General features: G+C 38.6%; 3 protein-coding genes and 1 long non-coding RNA gene across 5 annotated transcripts in view; 1 reads left to right on the top strand and 3 right to left on the bottom strand.

Moving 5' to 3' along the window:
- LOC136247593 (uncharacterized) overlaps nucleotides 1–16270 on the bottom strand; it is a 56130-nt gene that overhangs the window by 20205 nt on the left and 19655 nt on the right. The window lies entirely within an intron of this gene.
- Nucleotides 1485–4019, bottom strand: LOC136247592 (uncharacterized). The gene is made up of 12 exons (XM_066039354.1): nucleotides 3605–4019; nucleotides 3483–3545; nucleotides 3306–3356; nucleotides 3123–3250; nucleotides 3028–3072; nucleotides 2850–2936; nucleotides 2720–2788; nucleotides 2554–2642; nucleotides 2381–2501; nucleotides 2132–2231; nucleotides 1953–2005; nucleotides 1485–1826 (listed from the first exon to the last, which is right to left on the bottom strand). The coding sequence occupies exons 1-12, from the start codon at nucleotides 3834–3836 to the stop codon at nucleotides 1677–1679; spliced, it is 1188 nt and encodes a 395-aa protein (XP_065895426.1). The 5' UTR covers nucleotides 3837–4019; the 3' UTR covers nucleotides 1485–1676.
- Nucleotides 6257–9364, top strand: LOC136247591 (nucleotide-binding oligomerization domain-containing protein 1-like). The gene is made up of 3 exons (XM_066039353.1): nucleotides 6257–6465; nucleotides 6777–7010; nucleotides 7061–9364. The coding sequence occupies exons 1-3, from the start codon at nucleotides 6429–6431 to the stop codon at nucleotides 9262–9264; spliced, it is 2475 nt and encodes an 824-aa protein (XP_065895425.1). The 5' UTR covers nucleotides 6257–6428; the 3' UTR covers nucleotides 9265–9364.
- Nucleotides 10578–12836, bottom strand: LOC136246255 (uncharacterized). Its single transcript, XR_010696337.1, has 3 exons — nucleotides 12719–12836; nucleotides 11358–11429; nucleotides 10578–10843 (listed from the first exon to the last, which is right to left on the bottom strand). It is a non-coding gene; the product is annotated as an uncharacterized lncRNA (long non-coding RNA).

Below are 16270 nucleotides of genomic sequence, written 5' to 3'. Positions count from 1 at the left end.
CAAAACGATACGAATGCAATGCTGCACTGTAAGGTAATTGGAGGTACTATACGTGTAGTTCTGTGCTTTAGTTAGGCTGAGAAACTAGGTAACTACTCGTGTCATGCATTTTCAATAACATCTGTAAAATGTACGTAGCTACATGTAGATGTGATCGTCCAAAGATTGCATGAGAGTAATGTAGCTAGTTCGAGCTAGTCAGCTAGTTGGTTCAACTCCAGATTATTGGTCCGGTTCAGGCCTGACCAACCGGACCGTCTCCTCCGGCCTTGATGTAGTAACCTGTTTAATAAGGTCACTGTGTAATAGAGTCACTTCTCTAAACCAGTCAACTTGACAACCCCCAAATGCGTCATTTGTATACAAAAGTGACCTGTCTAATTAGCTACCTGTTTAAGAAGGTCACTGTGTAATAAGGTCACTTGTCTAAACCAGTGTACTTGACAACCTCCAAATGTGTCTTTTGTGCACAAATGTACAAAGTGACCAGTCTAATGTAGCTGTTCTATACCATATGCGTATTTTGTACCATACGCGTATGGTACGAAATTTCGTACCGTACGCGTACGGTATGTACCATACGCGTACGGCTATACCATACGCGTATGGTACGTACCGTATGCGTATGGCCATATTTACTCACTTCTGGAGTATCCTTTCCATCACTTACACGCATGCACCACTATAGGTTAAGAACCTGAGCGAAACTAAATCTTCGATTGAAACGGGACAAATACCTTAGGTAGCGAAATACTGGGATGGCTATAACTAGAAATGAAAGATTGCAATGGGTAACTAGAGCATATTTCAAAAAGGCAAGCAATACACTGGGATTTTACACAGAAATTTCAAAAATTGTCTACCTCATATCAAAAGCTCATCATTATTGGTGGTACCAATCATATAGGATGCGGATGCACAGTAGCTATGGTATCCACATCTTCACTATATCAACAAAATTGAAAAATTCAGACATTCAGCTAAATTTGTTATTCATGGCATACCGGCTAGTCTTATAAATGATTTAGAATGGCAGAGTTTATAATCAATAAGATCCACTCTAAAAGTGGATCTTATTGAGACTAGCCGGATCACACAAATTGAAACTAGACTAGCCAGTTAAAGTGGATCACACAAATTGAAACTTTTACCATCCACTAAGCTATGTTGGTACTCATTACATAATCATGTACTGTATTCTAAGTAATCACACACCACACCTTTGCATTTTTTTGCTCTCACCACGCACTGCATCATTGTAATTTGTGTGGTGCACTCACACTCTAGAGAAGTTTTGTACACTATTTAATTACTTTGTCTGTTTCCATGGCCAGTGACTAAAAATCCCATGCAGAGCATGTAAAGGTTGTGTGGTATCTTCCTATACATATATATTGCTGTAAGTGTGGACTCGGAAACCTGAAATTTTATAAATTATAGCATGCATGCATGCATGCATGCAACCTATAAGCCATAATTATACATTCAGACTAAATTATTTTATTTACCACAATATACAGTATGTGCACAACATTAGTAAATACAGCAATGAAACACTTACAACAACAAAACACAAGTATAAGCAAAACAAATCTATTACAATGAAGTATATAGCTATATATAAGTTCAGACTGATGTGCATGCATAGACTTGCAGATAATAATGCATGTGTATACTTATAACTGAACCCTGTAGTTGCCATCAGCTGTGCAACAGGGTCCAGTAAACTTGATTCTCTCTGCATCTTCATCTGCCACGCACATCTTCTTCAGCTTCTTATTTACACATGGTAAATGGTACCACCAGTCACATTCATCACACTGGACCTGCAGCATACAAGTAAGACTGAAATAATCATGCGCATATTGTAGCCCATGAACAATCATTGACACATGTATCCATTTGGTGCATGTCCTTATGCATTATATTATAATATTATAGAGTGCACCTACCCAAACACCTCCATCTTCCCATCCACAAGCATGACAGTATGTACCGAGTGGGTCTATACAACAAGAAAGAATTAAAAGTTAATGCGTGCATGTATACATTGTCAAACTTTCAAGCTATTCAAATGTACAGCTTTATTTATGTCATGGGTGCATTGGTTAAAAGAAAATAGTGAGCTTACCAGATAGTTCAATTAACTTCTCTGCCATTCTTTGTCTTAACTCATAAATCTGCTTCATTTCTTCAGGCAATGCCTCATTTAATAGCAAGGATTCTGCAAACTGAAAATAATGGATTTCATATTTGTTCGCGATATAAGTATATTGCATGTCAGCTGCATACAATAACTAGTATGTTGTGCATGAAAAGCTATACATAGTATTACATACTATTATACACATGTATGCACAAACAAAACTTTGGCGCTTACTCTCATAACAAAAACTCCACATGATGAAGTATCCCTCTGCTTAAAGTGCGACTTGGTTATAACCTTCCATTTATACAATTTTTTGCTTTTTTCTGATAAAAACTGGTAACTTGAAAATTGGCTGCACAATTACAAATGCATTTAATATTTACCAAATAATTTAATGTACTCACTTCCATCTCCGCTCCAGTGAAGATATGGTAGAGCTTTTTTCACCTTTTGGATTAACATAAGTAATTGTAGATGACTTTTCCTCGAACATCTGTAAATTATGCAACATGCAGTTTAGTGTACCTCACGATTGCTTATTATATACAAATATATAGCAACAATGCCTACCAGTAAAACCCAGTGGTTTCTGTCTTCCAGACATGCACCAATCACTACTTCATACTCCGGTATAAAAAACTATGCACATAAAACATAAATATAAAATGAGATACAAGGACTATAAAATATTTTACTGTACCTTCAGCAGCTTTTTGTCATCATTAAAATAACGGCCTTTACAAACTCTATTGGCTGTAGTCACATCCATCACTTTAACTTTATCTTGCTGCAATACAAATGATAATCAGTATGAGTGTAGGATGCAGGTGTACAACACCATATCACATGCTGTTATCTAATGATATATGATAACTTACTAGATTGTTTGATTTAACCACAGCTCCAATGTATGCAGATATAACCTGTAGTGCCACCAGTGTCCACACAACATAAAACTTCAGAATTTTCTTACCTCATCAGCAACCCATGCATTTCTAAGAATTAGAGAGAGGAATGATTTATCAAATAGTTTGTAATGGCCAATTTTAGCCTCCAAAAGCCACTGTGCTGGAAGCCTACGTATTCTTTCTAATTGTTCTTCTGTTTGAACAGCCATACATAATAAGACAAATAGATAAACAATAAGCTTGCTTACTGGTGCAGTTCTTGGCAACATTTCTGGTGGGTTCTTCCTCTTGTTTGACAGCTGTAAGCAAAACATTTGTAAGTGTATGTGCATCAGGAAAATGTGAATATATATTATATAAAAATATATATATAGGCATGCTACTTTTAGATTTGTTGCGTATGTGTGTGGGCTTTACAAACTAACCTAATTTATTATCCGCATCCTCAAAAGACTCATTTGAAGGGTACCAAATTGTACCAGTTGCTCCTATACAAAAATAATTTTAAAGTGTTAAAGTATTGTGCAGCATGCAGCAATATACTTACTCTGTTTATGAATCTCAAAGTAATCTATCAAAAGATTGGCTACTACTGGGTTTTCTTCTCTCAATAACTTTATAACATAGCTTTCTGCAGTTGAGTCATTCATAATATCTTCATACAATTCTGTACCATATTCCCTGATGATACGGTCAGGAACTGCTTCCTTGTACTTCTGGCAAAGCTTAGCCAGGACTTCAGAGTCTTCAGAGATTTTAAGACCGGATCCCGTTAACATTACTACAGACTTGAAAGATTTACCGCAAGTACACAGAGACTAAAGAGCATTTTGATCTCAGAAAGGTAGCTACCACATGCATGAGAGATTTTTAGTAGCGATCACATGATTAACATATTTTGTTTGTCTTTGTATTGGTTACTTTGTTTGTCTTTGTAACACAGCAGCGCCACCTTCAGCCTAACCTATAGCTAGCTGAGATATAAATTCCTAGCTTACATGATTGTGCTCCACTGTGGCTAGCTAGAATCATACCTGTTATTGTATAGCTAATAGTATTTCAAACTATATACTCATATGGTATGGGATTGCTATACCATACGCGTATGGTACGCATTCTTGTACCATACGCGTATGGTATAACCATACGCGTATACGCGTATGGTATGTACCATACGCGTATGGTACGAAATACGCATATGGTATAGAACATAGCCACATGTTTAATAAATCCAACTTGAAAGTTCTAGAGATCTCGGTTTACTGGTTTACAGAAGTGTAGCTACACCGGGCCTGCACGGGAACAGGCCTGCGCGATCATTGCTGGTGCCCAGATAATGAGCCTGGTAGTAGCGGCGTCCGCCAGGGTGCGCTCGTAATTAATGCACACTAAAATACACGTCTTGTTTTACTTTCCATAATAGTATCATAAAAATCACCTATACTTGAGTTTGCCGGATTCATCCGTCAATTTAGTAAACTTCTATGTAATGCCCAGCATCACGTGATAACATTTTAAGATTTGAGCACGGGTTGAGAGTCAACTAAACACGAGGTCAAACATGTGTTGCAATTTGGTGGAACCACTCCGTGGACAACAGTACTGTTAGACGTCTAATGGTAAGATGGACAAAAGCCAATTCCCAGTTGGTTGTGGTACACTGGAGGCAGGACTAAGGCAGGAAGATCATTGTTTATTCAAGCTTTTTCAATGTTGGTATGCTAAAGCGCTGAAGTAGAGAAGACAGAAGAGTGAAAGAGAGTCGATGTTGAGGCTGGAGTTGTCACTAATGAAGTATCATGCCCATAAAGTGCCGGCTGCTGGTGTCATGCAGAAGAGTGTAAAAGAATTCTGATACTGGTGGGGTTGGAGGCTAAGTTAGTCCATCACTGTTTAGATTTAGCTCCTATATTTTTCATTCAGTACTATCTTAGTTTATTCAAGCTGCATAAACAGCAGTGTACAGTAGCTAGTTAGGTACATGTATGCACTTTTAAACAGTTTTTCGAAAGCAAATGTGTAATAATAAAGAGTCCACAGAGATGGGCTCCCATTTCTTGTTAAATAGTTTGCATGGGGACAGTTGAACCTTGTGCCCAGGCAATCCAGAAAGCTAGCTACGCGCCTGCTGGTTTAGCATAAAATTAATTATGTTATAGTCACCATGATTGATTGAGACCATTATTAATAAATAATGAGAAGACATACAAATCCACAAAAAACTCGGTCTCATGTGACCACAAAATACTGGTTTGCAAATGAACCCAGTGTGGGCATGGCAAGGGTGGAAAAAAATGACCTATAGATATATAAGGCTATGCAGTAACTACATGTATAACATACAAGTAAAAATTAGGACTACAATGATTATGCAAGTACTAGGTTGGACACAGCCACTCCCTGCAATCTCTTGTCATAAAAATTCTCTGGGATGCTGCAACACACACCTTTGAGGCATCATCTAGTAGTTGTCTCACTGAGGATTTGGTAATAGACAAAACCTGGTCAACAAAACGGAGTGCATTGTAAGTGTTGGTAACAGAATATTGATGGTAATGCCCTAGCACACTGATCTCAAGGGTCTCATAATAGTTGGTAATATCTAGCCAATCTAGTTCCGATAGTATTTGGTGGTACTCGATTTTATCTTGCATACGAGATCTAGCTTCTCTAAGATGGTGGGCACTGTCTAATGGACACATCAGTTCAAATAACAACAAACTGGAAGCGATGGTATTGTGTATAACAATGTCTGGTCTATAAGGGGTCACCATCACCCCTGTTGGAATAGTAGACAAAGGTGACTCACTGGCTTGCAAATTGGGAAGGTCAGCATAGACACGAATAAATGGCAAATTGGTAAAAATTTTGATGAAGTAGGTGAACAAAGACTGAAGTACCAAGTCATGTCGATAAGTGTACCTACCCTGAGATAATGCAGTTGGACAGCCACTAAAGACATGAGCAGTGGTGGGGCACGAAGAATCAGCATTACTGTGAGTAAGTTCGAATCACTACTTTCAAACACTTCATGGTCTCACCTTCCTCGAGTTAAAACACTAATGGAGACATCGTTAAATGATTTTTTGCAATGCTCTCACCTTATCAGATAATTCAAGTATGTGACGTATCAGCTGCATCATGCTGCACTTCATTCAAAACCTCACGTGGTTCATTACGCATGCGTTACGGAAAGGGTGTGGCATTTTACGAAAGGTGTGGCAGGTATAAGGATTTGACCACAGTGACTTCCTGGAGTGTATAGAAAGTGTTATCTAGTGAATAGTAATATCCATCACTGAGGCTGCGTAGGTAGGTAACACTACTACTATGTACCGCGCTGATCACTAAACACTTTCATCAGTACTATAATGGCCGTCGACTTCACCATACCTCATGGGAAATCAAGTAAGCGTTGGAACAATTATATTACTAATAGTAACATACGATTTTCGATAGAGGTGGATTAGTCTTGTCTTGCGTCACCCTCCCCAACACAGAGACTTTTTAAGTTACATTTAGAGGCGGGCTCAGTTAATTAAAAGCTCGCAAAATAATTTTACAGATAGCCAGTCTGGCGCGGCTGTCCCTTCGCAAACCGGAAGGGGTTGACACGCCAGATAACTTCGCCAAAAATAAATTCTACCAGATATATACTAATCTCTCCAAAATTTGTAACAATAATGCGTTTAGTGTTCCCTTGTCACTTGTTTCCCAAGGGGATGATAAACCAGATTGGTGTGACCTAAACATAAGTGTGATTCCAAAGTTTGCAGCTCAATGGAAGACTCTTGGTTCAATCCTTGGGTTAGAAGAACATGACATTGATATCATTTCTAAAGACAATGCTAACCGATCAATTGAAGGTTGTACAGAAATGGTGAGGAAATGGCTTAAGTGTGTTTACCAACCAACTTGGGGTAAACTGGATGATGCTATCAAACTCTTGACAGGTAGGCTGTAATAAATATTAAAATCAGTAACATTACATATGTCACGGCAGGACATGTTGAATTCTCTTCTTACTTGAAGACCTACCACACCAAAACAAGCTTCCTTGTTGAAGATGACCAGTGGTCACCTGAACAACCTAAGCACTTCATTCCACCACTTGTCCTGGTCCGTCAAGAAGGTCGACAATCTAAGGAAGAGACTACTGATATGGCTTCAGCTACAGTGAAAAGTAAAATTGAACAATACCTTTCATCAACTAGTAGTAAAACTACTAAAGATCTGCAAGAGGTTCTCTCCCAATTAGAACAGTCAGCCAGTACAGTAACTGAACAACCACGTACCCTCTTAGTAGAAGGATCCCCTGGCATAGGAAAGTCAGTGTTACTGAAGCAAATTTCATACCTCTGGGCCAGAAATAAATTATTGACGAACACTAGCTTTCTGTTTCTTCTTCACCTCAGAGATCCTGCTGTACAGGAGATGAAATCACTCAAGTGTCTTGTCCACCATTTCTACAACCAGGACAAGGAAGCTGAATCTCACCTACTACAAAATGGTGGAAAATCTGTTACTATTCTCCTTGATGGTTACAATGAATTGCCAGCTAACTTGAGACAAAACAGTTTCATTGCTTGTCTGTTGCAACATAAAGTATTACCAGCTAGTGCCATAGTGGTCTCCTCTCGTCCTCATGCCTCAACGCATCTTCGTAACAATGTCTTTTGTCAGGTAGAGATATTAGGCTTCTCTGAAAAAGACCAAATTAATTTCATTCAACAATCACTAGAGCGACAAGAAGAGAAAATCTCACATCTTAGCAAATATCTTACCACTCACCCCACCATTGCTAGTCTGTGTTTTGTTCCCTTCAATATGACAATCCTTATGTTCATCTATCAACAACAGGCTACTCTCCCGACTCGTTCCTCTGACCTGTACAAGTTGTTTATATGCCTCACCATTTGTAGAAATCTTGCTAAGTCAGGAATACTTTTGCAAAAAGAGATTGGTGATCTTAATGGCTTACCACAGCCTCATGGAAATTTCATCAAACAGCTATCACAACTTGCCTACCAAGCTTTAAACAAAAACCAGCTAGTATTCTCACTGGCTGAGATCAAGGAACATTTTCCTGCAATTTCTGACCATCCTAGTGGATTTGGTCTCCTTCAAGGTGTGGAGTATGTTGGTTCGACGAGTAAAACTTGCTCCTTTAACTTCATCCATTTCTCGGTGCAGGAGTTTCTTGCCGCTCACTACATGGCTATTGCTCCATCCGACGAACAGCGTTTCATTCTCGAAGAGTATTTCTGGAGTGATATTCATTACAATATGTTCAATTTCTATGTGGCACTTACCAGTGGACAAAGCCCATCATTCAAGCAGTTCCTTCGAAGTGGAAACGAGACGATCACCATCGACGATAAATTCCTCGAAGATAAACTGCGGTGGTTTCGCTTCTACAGAATCTTTCACGAGGCTGGCGATATTTCAACTTGTAAAACTATCGAGGGAGACTTTCGAAATAAAATAATCAGCTTATCAGGAACTACTCTATCACCTAGTAACTTAGAAGATCTAACAACATTCTTAACTTGCTCATCTTGTAGAAACCGGAAGAAGCTTAATTTGGACAGCTGCCATATTCGAGATCACGGACTCCGAATACTACAACGTAGTCTACACCATTCCAACATCACAATAGAAGAACTCAGGTTGCACAACAATGATATCTCATCATCCTCAGACAGCTCCCTCAGCGATATCGTCATCACCTGTAAAGTGAAAGTGTTGGATATTGGCCATAACGAAGCTGTTGGGGAAACACCACACTTCTTCACCACCGTACTAACACATCCTTCATGTGTGATAGAGAGACTGGGCATGGTCTATAACAACTACTCCACTGCAAGATGGGTGATGGAGGTGTTCTCGTCACTGAGGGAGAACAAAACAGTGAAGGTGCTGGTAATATGGGGTAACAACATTTCTGATGATGTGTGTGGTGTGATCTGTGATGTGCTGTCTGTTAACAATACCCTGAGGGAGCTGTATATGCATTGTAACCCAATTACTGGACAAACCTCACAACTGATCCTGGATGCCCTCAAGGACAATAATTCATTAGAAGACCTATGGCTACCCTCCTACCCTGAGGACATCAACAAAGAGATTACATCACTACAACAAGTTGTTAATAAGAAGAGAAGAAGAAGAGGATGTGACGTAAAGTTGGAAATTGGGTTTTGGTGATTGTAGAAAAATTCTTGTGTTATAACTAGATTGTATTTACCCGCAATTATTGTCATTATCTGATTAAATTAGTTGATTATATGTTTTGTGGTTAACGAGACATGTTCACTACACCGTCAGGGTACTTCCCTATTATTAATGATCAGCTGGTTGGTAATGAAACTATCAACTTGACATTGAGCTATAGTTGTACTTTAGTGATCAAGATGACACACTAACAGCAATCAAGTTGATAATCAACAAGATAAATACAATGATCAATGAGAATGAGATGGTGATCATCAAGATCAATGATTGAACTAGTACAATAGTTATCAAGACTCACGGTAGTGAGTCGCGCGGCCAGTAAAGTAGAAACGCGCGCCGCAGACAATAAATGACGCGACCACTACGTGTGGATTTTACAAGAACGAACGTTGTCAAATTCGGCCTTCCTGTAATCCACCCGTCACTTACGCTATCCTTCTGAAACACTGGAGTTGAACTCATCGTGTCACTAGTAACTACCACACAAGCAGTGAAGCAAATCCATGCTGATTGTTTCGTGATCGAGGTTGCCGACATCAAAGGGGAAGTTTCATTTTTTTTAATCGCATGCGGTTAGACGCAACCGCAGCTGTATGCCTTGCGTTCCTTTGTGCATTCCGAACATTGATCGCCCTGTTATCGCTTCAGTATTCACTCAATCACCTCAAGATTCACATCATCGATTTCACCATACATGATTACCCTACAGTCGTGATTTCAGCACCAAACGAAGTTTCAGTCGTCCTCAGTCGACCTAGAGCCCAAATACAAATCCCAGATTGTTGTTTTCCGCAATACTCGCTTGGCATGTAGGGCAATGTATCTTTAAACTGTTCTAAAAGTTTCGTTCAGATTGAAACATTTGTTTTCGAGAATGGCTAGTTTGAAATTTGAATTTAGTCGCCCCCACGTCATTTGATCTCTAAGAATTTTACTCGGAATTTAAAGAATGACGCAGAGCACAACTGCGGTCACTAGGTATTGATGAACTGGCGTTCTATGTAGTTAATCAGTACATATAGCCACCAAGAAGTGTGCTGCCATAGATTATAGTCCATAGATATAATCTATGGTGCTGCATACCATCCTTCGTTTTGAAATTAGTCGCCCCACATAATTTGTCCTCTAAGGGCACGGCTTAAAGAATGGCACAAGAGTACAACTGCAGTTACCAGTTGTTGACACAAGCTGTGAGTAATTAGCACGTGTAGCTTGCTTAAAAGGAAGTGTGCAAAATCACCTAATACAATTGTCACCATGCATTATTGCATTATATAGTACCCCACACAAAATTACACATGTAATTACAACATACAGAAGAGACACATGAATACCAAACACTTTTCACAACAATAATGTAAGAATTGTACAATAATGACTGTAATATAACTGCTATGCAAATGTTTTCCAGTGGCCCGCCATGGTAGCAAGTCTCACATGACGGCATCTATATTCATCCAAACACAATGGGAGTAACGAGTAAGTATGATGACAACAAGTTGGTATGACTCAATTTGTAGAATCCAGATGAGTGGGTGTGGCTCCAGTATGTCTAAATAGTTAACAAACATTCCTGTTATAAATATGTGCTAGAGATGCAATATAATAGTATAGTATTTAAATGCAATAATACATGGTCTCCATTGCATCACTATCAAACGACACTAAGTGGAGGATATTGTTGCATCTCTAGTATGTACACTCTATCAGTACAACCTATCTTAATGGCCACTAGTATAGAAAGACAACCACTCTTGAAAAGCCAATTCCAATTGAGAATTTATACACTATTACCTGCTGAATGAGTGAAGGTGGCAATAAACAAGTTCCACCGTAATTTATACACGTGATCTGATCCCGTATATTCTGTCAGTGGATGAGATCCACTTGGCCAGGACAAAATGTGACTCAAGTGTCCTGGATGATCCATACTCAACCAACTTATGACCCAGTGGCACAATGGAACTGACTATTTATAGAGAATACAATTATATTTATTTCTAAGATGTGTGGATGTGTGGACACATTACAACACATTACATGTACATACAAGACATGCTACGTACCGTTTTAGCATTTCAAGTCACCACATTATACACGTACCAGTCAACAATGCTTCATAGTGCCCATCGGTAAACCTGAAGAAAAGTTACGAAAAATAAAAATTCACATAAGTACAATGAAATCTCATTAATATGGCCAGCTGTGGGACCAAAAATTTGGCCTGAATAACAAGGTGGCCTTATTAATGAGGTCATAAGTAATGCTTTGCTATATTTGGGACCTACTAGAGGTGGCCAATATAATAAGGTGGTCTTATTAAAGAGGTGGCCACTAAGTGAGGTTTCACTGTACATACAGTTCACAATATTGTGAACAATATTAATGGTTAACAATATACACTGAAACCTGCAGGTCACTTCTTGTGGAAGATTGCTCTCTACACAAAACGACACATTCAGAGATAGTATTTAGATGGATGATACAGTAACGCATTGTGACTTAAATACTTGTGATGTGTCACTGCTAGGCAGCAACCATATACACGGCACTGCCACATCGCACTTGCTCGCACACACAATTTTGCTAAAGATTTTACGAATTGATAATTAAGGGGTGTGGCAACTAGCTGTTTCGCTCGCAGGACTGTGTGGCAGCTGTTTCCCTTCTGTACAAGTGGCCACCAAGACAGGTCCACTGTGGATGAAAGCCAGGCATTAAATATTTGGCATTTCATGTGTTGAAGAAATTCCAGGGCTTCTGGTAGTCTCAAATCTCACCACAGTTTAACTCAGGCAGTGTTGTGGTCACCACTAAACTACTGGAATGCTGTGTTATGTTCATCTTATGCTTAGCTACTATATTGTAGAACTGAAATGGATACTCTAAAAAATATATCCTATGGATAATGACTTCATCACTTTCTTCATCAGGAGCTTATAAAGACCAATAGTGAAACTTTTTACACTTGGGGCTGACAGTCAACTGCCTATGTCTGAAACAGTGCTTTTGGTGCTCTAACAGATTGGCTGCCCGCTTGCTGCCAGCACTCACTGTCTCATACGCTGTCATACACTAAATCCATCTCTATAGCCAGTTAGAACAGCATGCTTCTTACCTTTTTTTTAAGTCCGCATAATGCAGCCACCTCTTTAAAATGCAAGGTCAGAAAATTTTGTCCCTACGGCCTGAATAATGACCAGTTTTCACTGTACTATTAGTGATTAGTGATCATGGGGGATTATTTATTAAGATATAAAAACGCTACAACCTCTAAATATAGCAGTAAATTTTTTATCCTGGTCCAATGTCTCGTAATAATCGTGACTTCGTGAGAGACTCTACTGTGACACTGGCAAATACATGTTTATCATGATATGTGCTAATCGCCTGTTTACAACACAAATATGTGTATAGTTAAACTCACCAATTGTGACTAAATCTCTTCAACACGAAAAGACAAGTAATAAGACAACCTTGGAGAAAACAGCCCTCGCAACAGCCACACAAGCCTATTCTGGTGCGTTTATTTAGTAGTAATATAAATTTTAAAGGCGTTTATTTACAACAGGACATAATTACGCGCCCCTCTATTGTCTCTGTACATACTTGCCTTTTCTTTACTATTCTCATTTCATTTCACAAGATCTCTTTGCAGGGGCGTAGCTTCTTCACTTGAATTAGTCAATGCTTGAAGTAGATCGAGATACTCCAATAGAACAGTCACATTTCTACAAGTACCATATTTTTATATTGTAAAGTCTGTAAGTAGCTAGAACTATACAATCCGATGCTAGCAGAAGTTGTAACTATGCTAAATATTGATTGTTGTGTTACAGCTGTTTTGTGACTGCTCTAATAGAGTATCTTGATCGTTTCGATGCAGTACAAGATGAATGGCAAAGTGTTGTTAAGGGTTTACTAGTTAAAATGGGTGTTAGTTGACTGCAGTTGCATGCCACTAACAGGGCCGTCAAGAGAAATTAGAGGGCCAAGGGAAAAGAGTTAAAGAGGGGCCCAGGGGCAAGGAAGGGTCTAGATCCTGACTGCTCTATTAGAGTATATCGATCTTTCTTTAAACAGGTATTCAAGTGGCCCCTTTCGGGCTGTGGTAGGGGGCAAAATACCTCAGTTACCCCCAATGTTGGCGGCCCTGGCCACTAAAATTACAGTTATATTTTAATATTCTGTCACTATAATCTTGGGGTTTCTGTCAAAACCATGGAAACTCACCTACTGTTATCAGCAGTGCATTGCTTATTCTAACAAAAAGTATTGAAATCCCATCCAAAAACAGCTTATAGGTGTAAAAAAAGTGCGCGTCCAAGTAAAGCAGAGTTAACTGCGACAAAAATTAATGATATCATAATGCGGCCATGTGCGAGGTGTGCAAGCTGTAAAATTAATATTAGCTAATCAGATAATACAATGTTATTGTTAAAGTGTTAATGAGAACTATGTGATGCTGCTAGTTTTTAAGTTTGTGAGCATCTTCATAAATGTCACATAAATTTAATTCTCAATAAAGCAATGTGTATAGATTCTCTGATAGTAATAAATAGTTTGAGTTTGGCCACCTTTCCTGTATACAGCAATGCTACGAACAAAGGAAAGGTGGCCAAACTCAAACTATTTATTACTATCAGAGAATCTATACACATTGCTTTATTGAGAATTAAATTTATGTGGCATTTATGAAGATGCTCACACACTTAAAAACTAGCAGCTTCACATAGTTCTCATTAACATTTTAACAATAACATTGTATTATCTGATTTGCTAATATTAATTTTACAACTTGCACACCTCGCACATGGCCGCATTATGATATCATTACTTTTTGTCGCAGTTAACTCTGCTTTACTTGGACGCGCACTTTTTTTTTACAGCTATAAGCTGTTTTTGGATGGGATCTAGTTTAAAGTATTACTACTAGCTAGCTAGTTGGGTATATTTAAACAAAGTAGTTAGGCTCAGCAGGCGTAATCCTCTATGGACAACACTACCAAATATTGTACAACAGATTAGCTATTTAGCTATTGCCAAGTGATTCAAAAATTTGCAAAGCTACAAAAATAGCCCTTTTTTTTCACCAAGACTATTACACGAATGATTTATTTGTCAATTTTCGCATCTCTTTGGATACTATTGAAATGTTACACACAACCTTACAAGCACACAAAAAAATTGGAATTTTCAAGTAGAGTAGGGACCATAGCACATCGATAAAAAGTACTGAAACAAGTTGGAGTAGTCCATGATATTCTCAAGTAAGGATATAACACTTCTTATTGTTTTACAGTGATTTCAGTACTTTTTATCGATGTGCTATGGTCCCTACTCTAGTTGAAAATTCCAAATTTTTTCGTGAGCTTGTTTAACTTTTTATAAATAATTTTATTATGACTGGTGAACCCACGCATATCGCATCTGAAACGGCACTGCGCGCCCAAGCTATATCAATTATCGTCTGAAAAGTGAAGTATCCATTATACTTCGTTGTCAGTTATGTTCAACCAGTTACACAGCATTTCGAATCAAGAACTGTTCCAAAAGCACCTCTACAATTAACGCTAACCAAAAGAAAAAATCGTTCCGCGCGCCCCTATCATATTAATTATCGTCTGAAAAGTGAAGTATCCATTACGCTTCGCTGTAGGCTATGTTCAACCCTTTACACAGCAGTACGAATCAAGAACTGCTTGAAAAGCACCTCTGCAATCAAAATAGCCACGATGAAAAATACGGATGATTTCCGTTTTAAAGGGAAGTCATCACGTGCTCGCGCCAAATCAACACCTTTCCCTGTCAACAAAGATGAATGGGACACAAAGGAGGACTCTGGTAAGTCCATGAACAATGCATTGTACGTCCTGTGGTATGCCAAAAAGCACCTGCTGGCCGAAGCGACGCCGAATAGTGAAAAAAAATCAACCAGAGACTCAGCTTTTGATTTAATTGTTTAACTGTTTATTTGTATGTTCTAATCTTATTTTCTTTATATCTTCAAAAAAAGTATCTGGCCCTGGAAAAAAGTCAACCCCGTAGCCTTAGCGGTTATCGAGTTGCGCTTGTCTGAAGGCATCAGTCAGTCAGTCAGTTACTTACTTATTCAGTCAGTCAGTAGAAAATTCCGTTGAATAAAAAAAAATTAAATTCCGTAGCAACTCGTTGAAAGCGTTTCGGGTCGATCTGAAAGCTTGTTTGGCTTAGTTTTACCAGGGGCGACGGAGAAGGGGGGCTGCATTCCCTGTGAAAAAATTATGGAGGGGCTTAGCCCCCCTGAAATTATCCAATAGCATTATTCGAGATACTCTAATAGAGCAGTCAAGATCGAGATACTCTAATAGAGCAGTCACAGTATTCTTTGAGGAGCAGTGTAACAAGCTATGTACTATGTAGTTATAAATTAGGAAATATAGTCTAGTTGGTATAGGAAAGCAGCAGGTAGCCAGCAGGTAATGACCTTCTTTTTTTTTTGGTCTTGGACTTACAACTAGGCCATGGAACATTATGCTAGACCCCCAGACCCCGCAAAATTTAGGTGGCTGCGCCGCCTCTGAGTTTTACCTCACCAATACTGCCTCATCGTCATAAGGAAAAATTGATGCTGGCTTTTGGGTGATATTATTTTGTGGGCCACGCCTTCTCCTTTGTGGTCCCTACTATACAGTTACTATCATACTGTATGATGACATACTTAAAATAATTATTCAGAAATATTAGAACTTCACTGAATTGAAAGTTTGTGTTGAACTTACATTCAAAAAAATGAACTTCACACATATAGTTAACCTGCTATATATACATTAAAACTAGCACAGAAAATGGTAGCTACACCCTAAAATTGCATATAGCTAGCTACAAGTATTAGTTTTAAGGACTACACATAGTTTAGTGTCAATTTGACCTCTGTGAACTATTAAACACATTAGGAATAGCTGCATTATACATATATATATTTTTTAACTTTATAAGA

Source organism: Dysidea avara, chromosome 2 (assembly GCF_963678975.1).
Source record: "Dysidea avara chromosome 2, odDysAvar1.4, whole genome shotgun sequence".
Taxonomy (NCBI): Eukaryota; Metazoa; Porifera; class Demospongiae; order Dictyoceratida; family Dysideidae; genus Dysidea; species Dysidea avara.
This window is presented reverse-complemented; position numbering and strand designations above follow the sequence as displayed.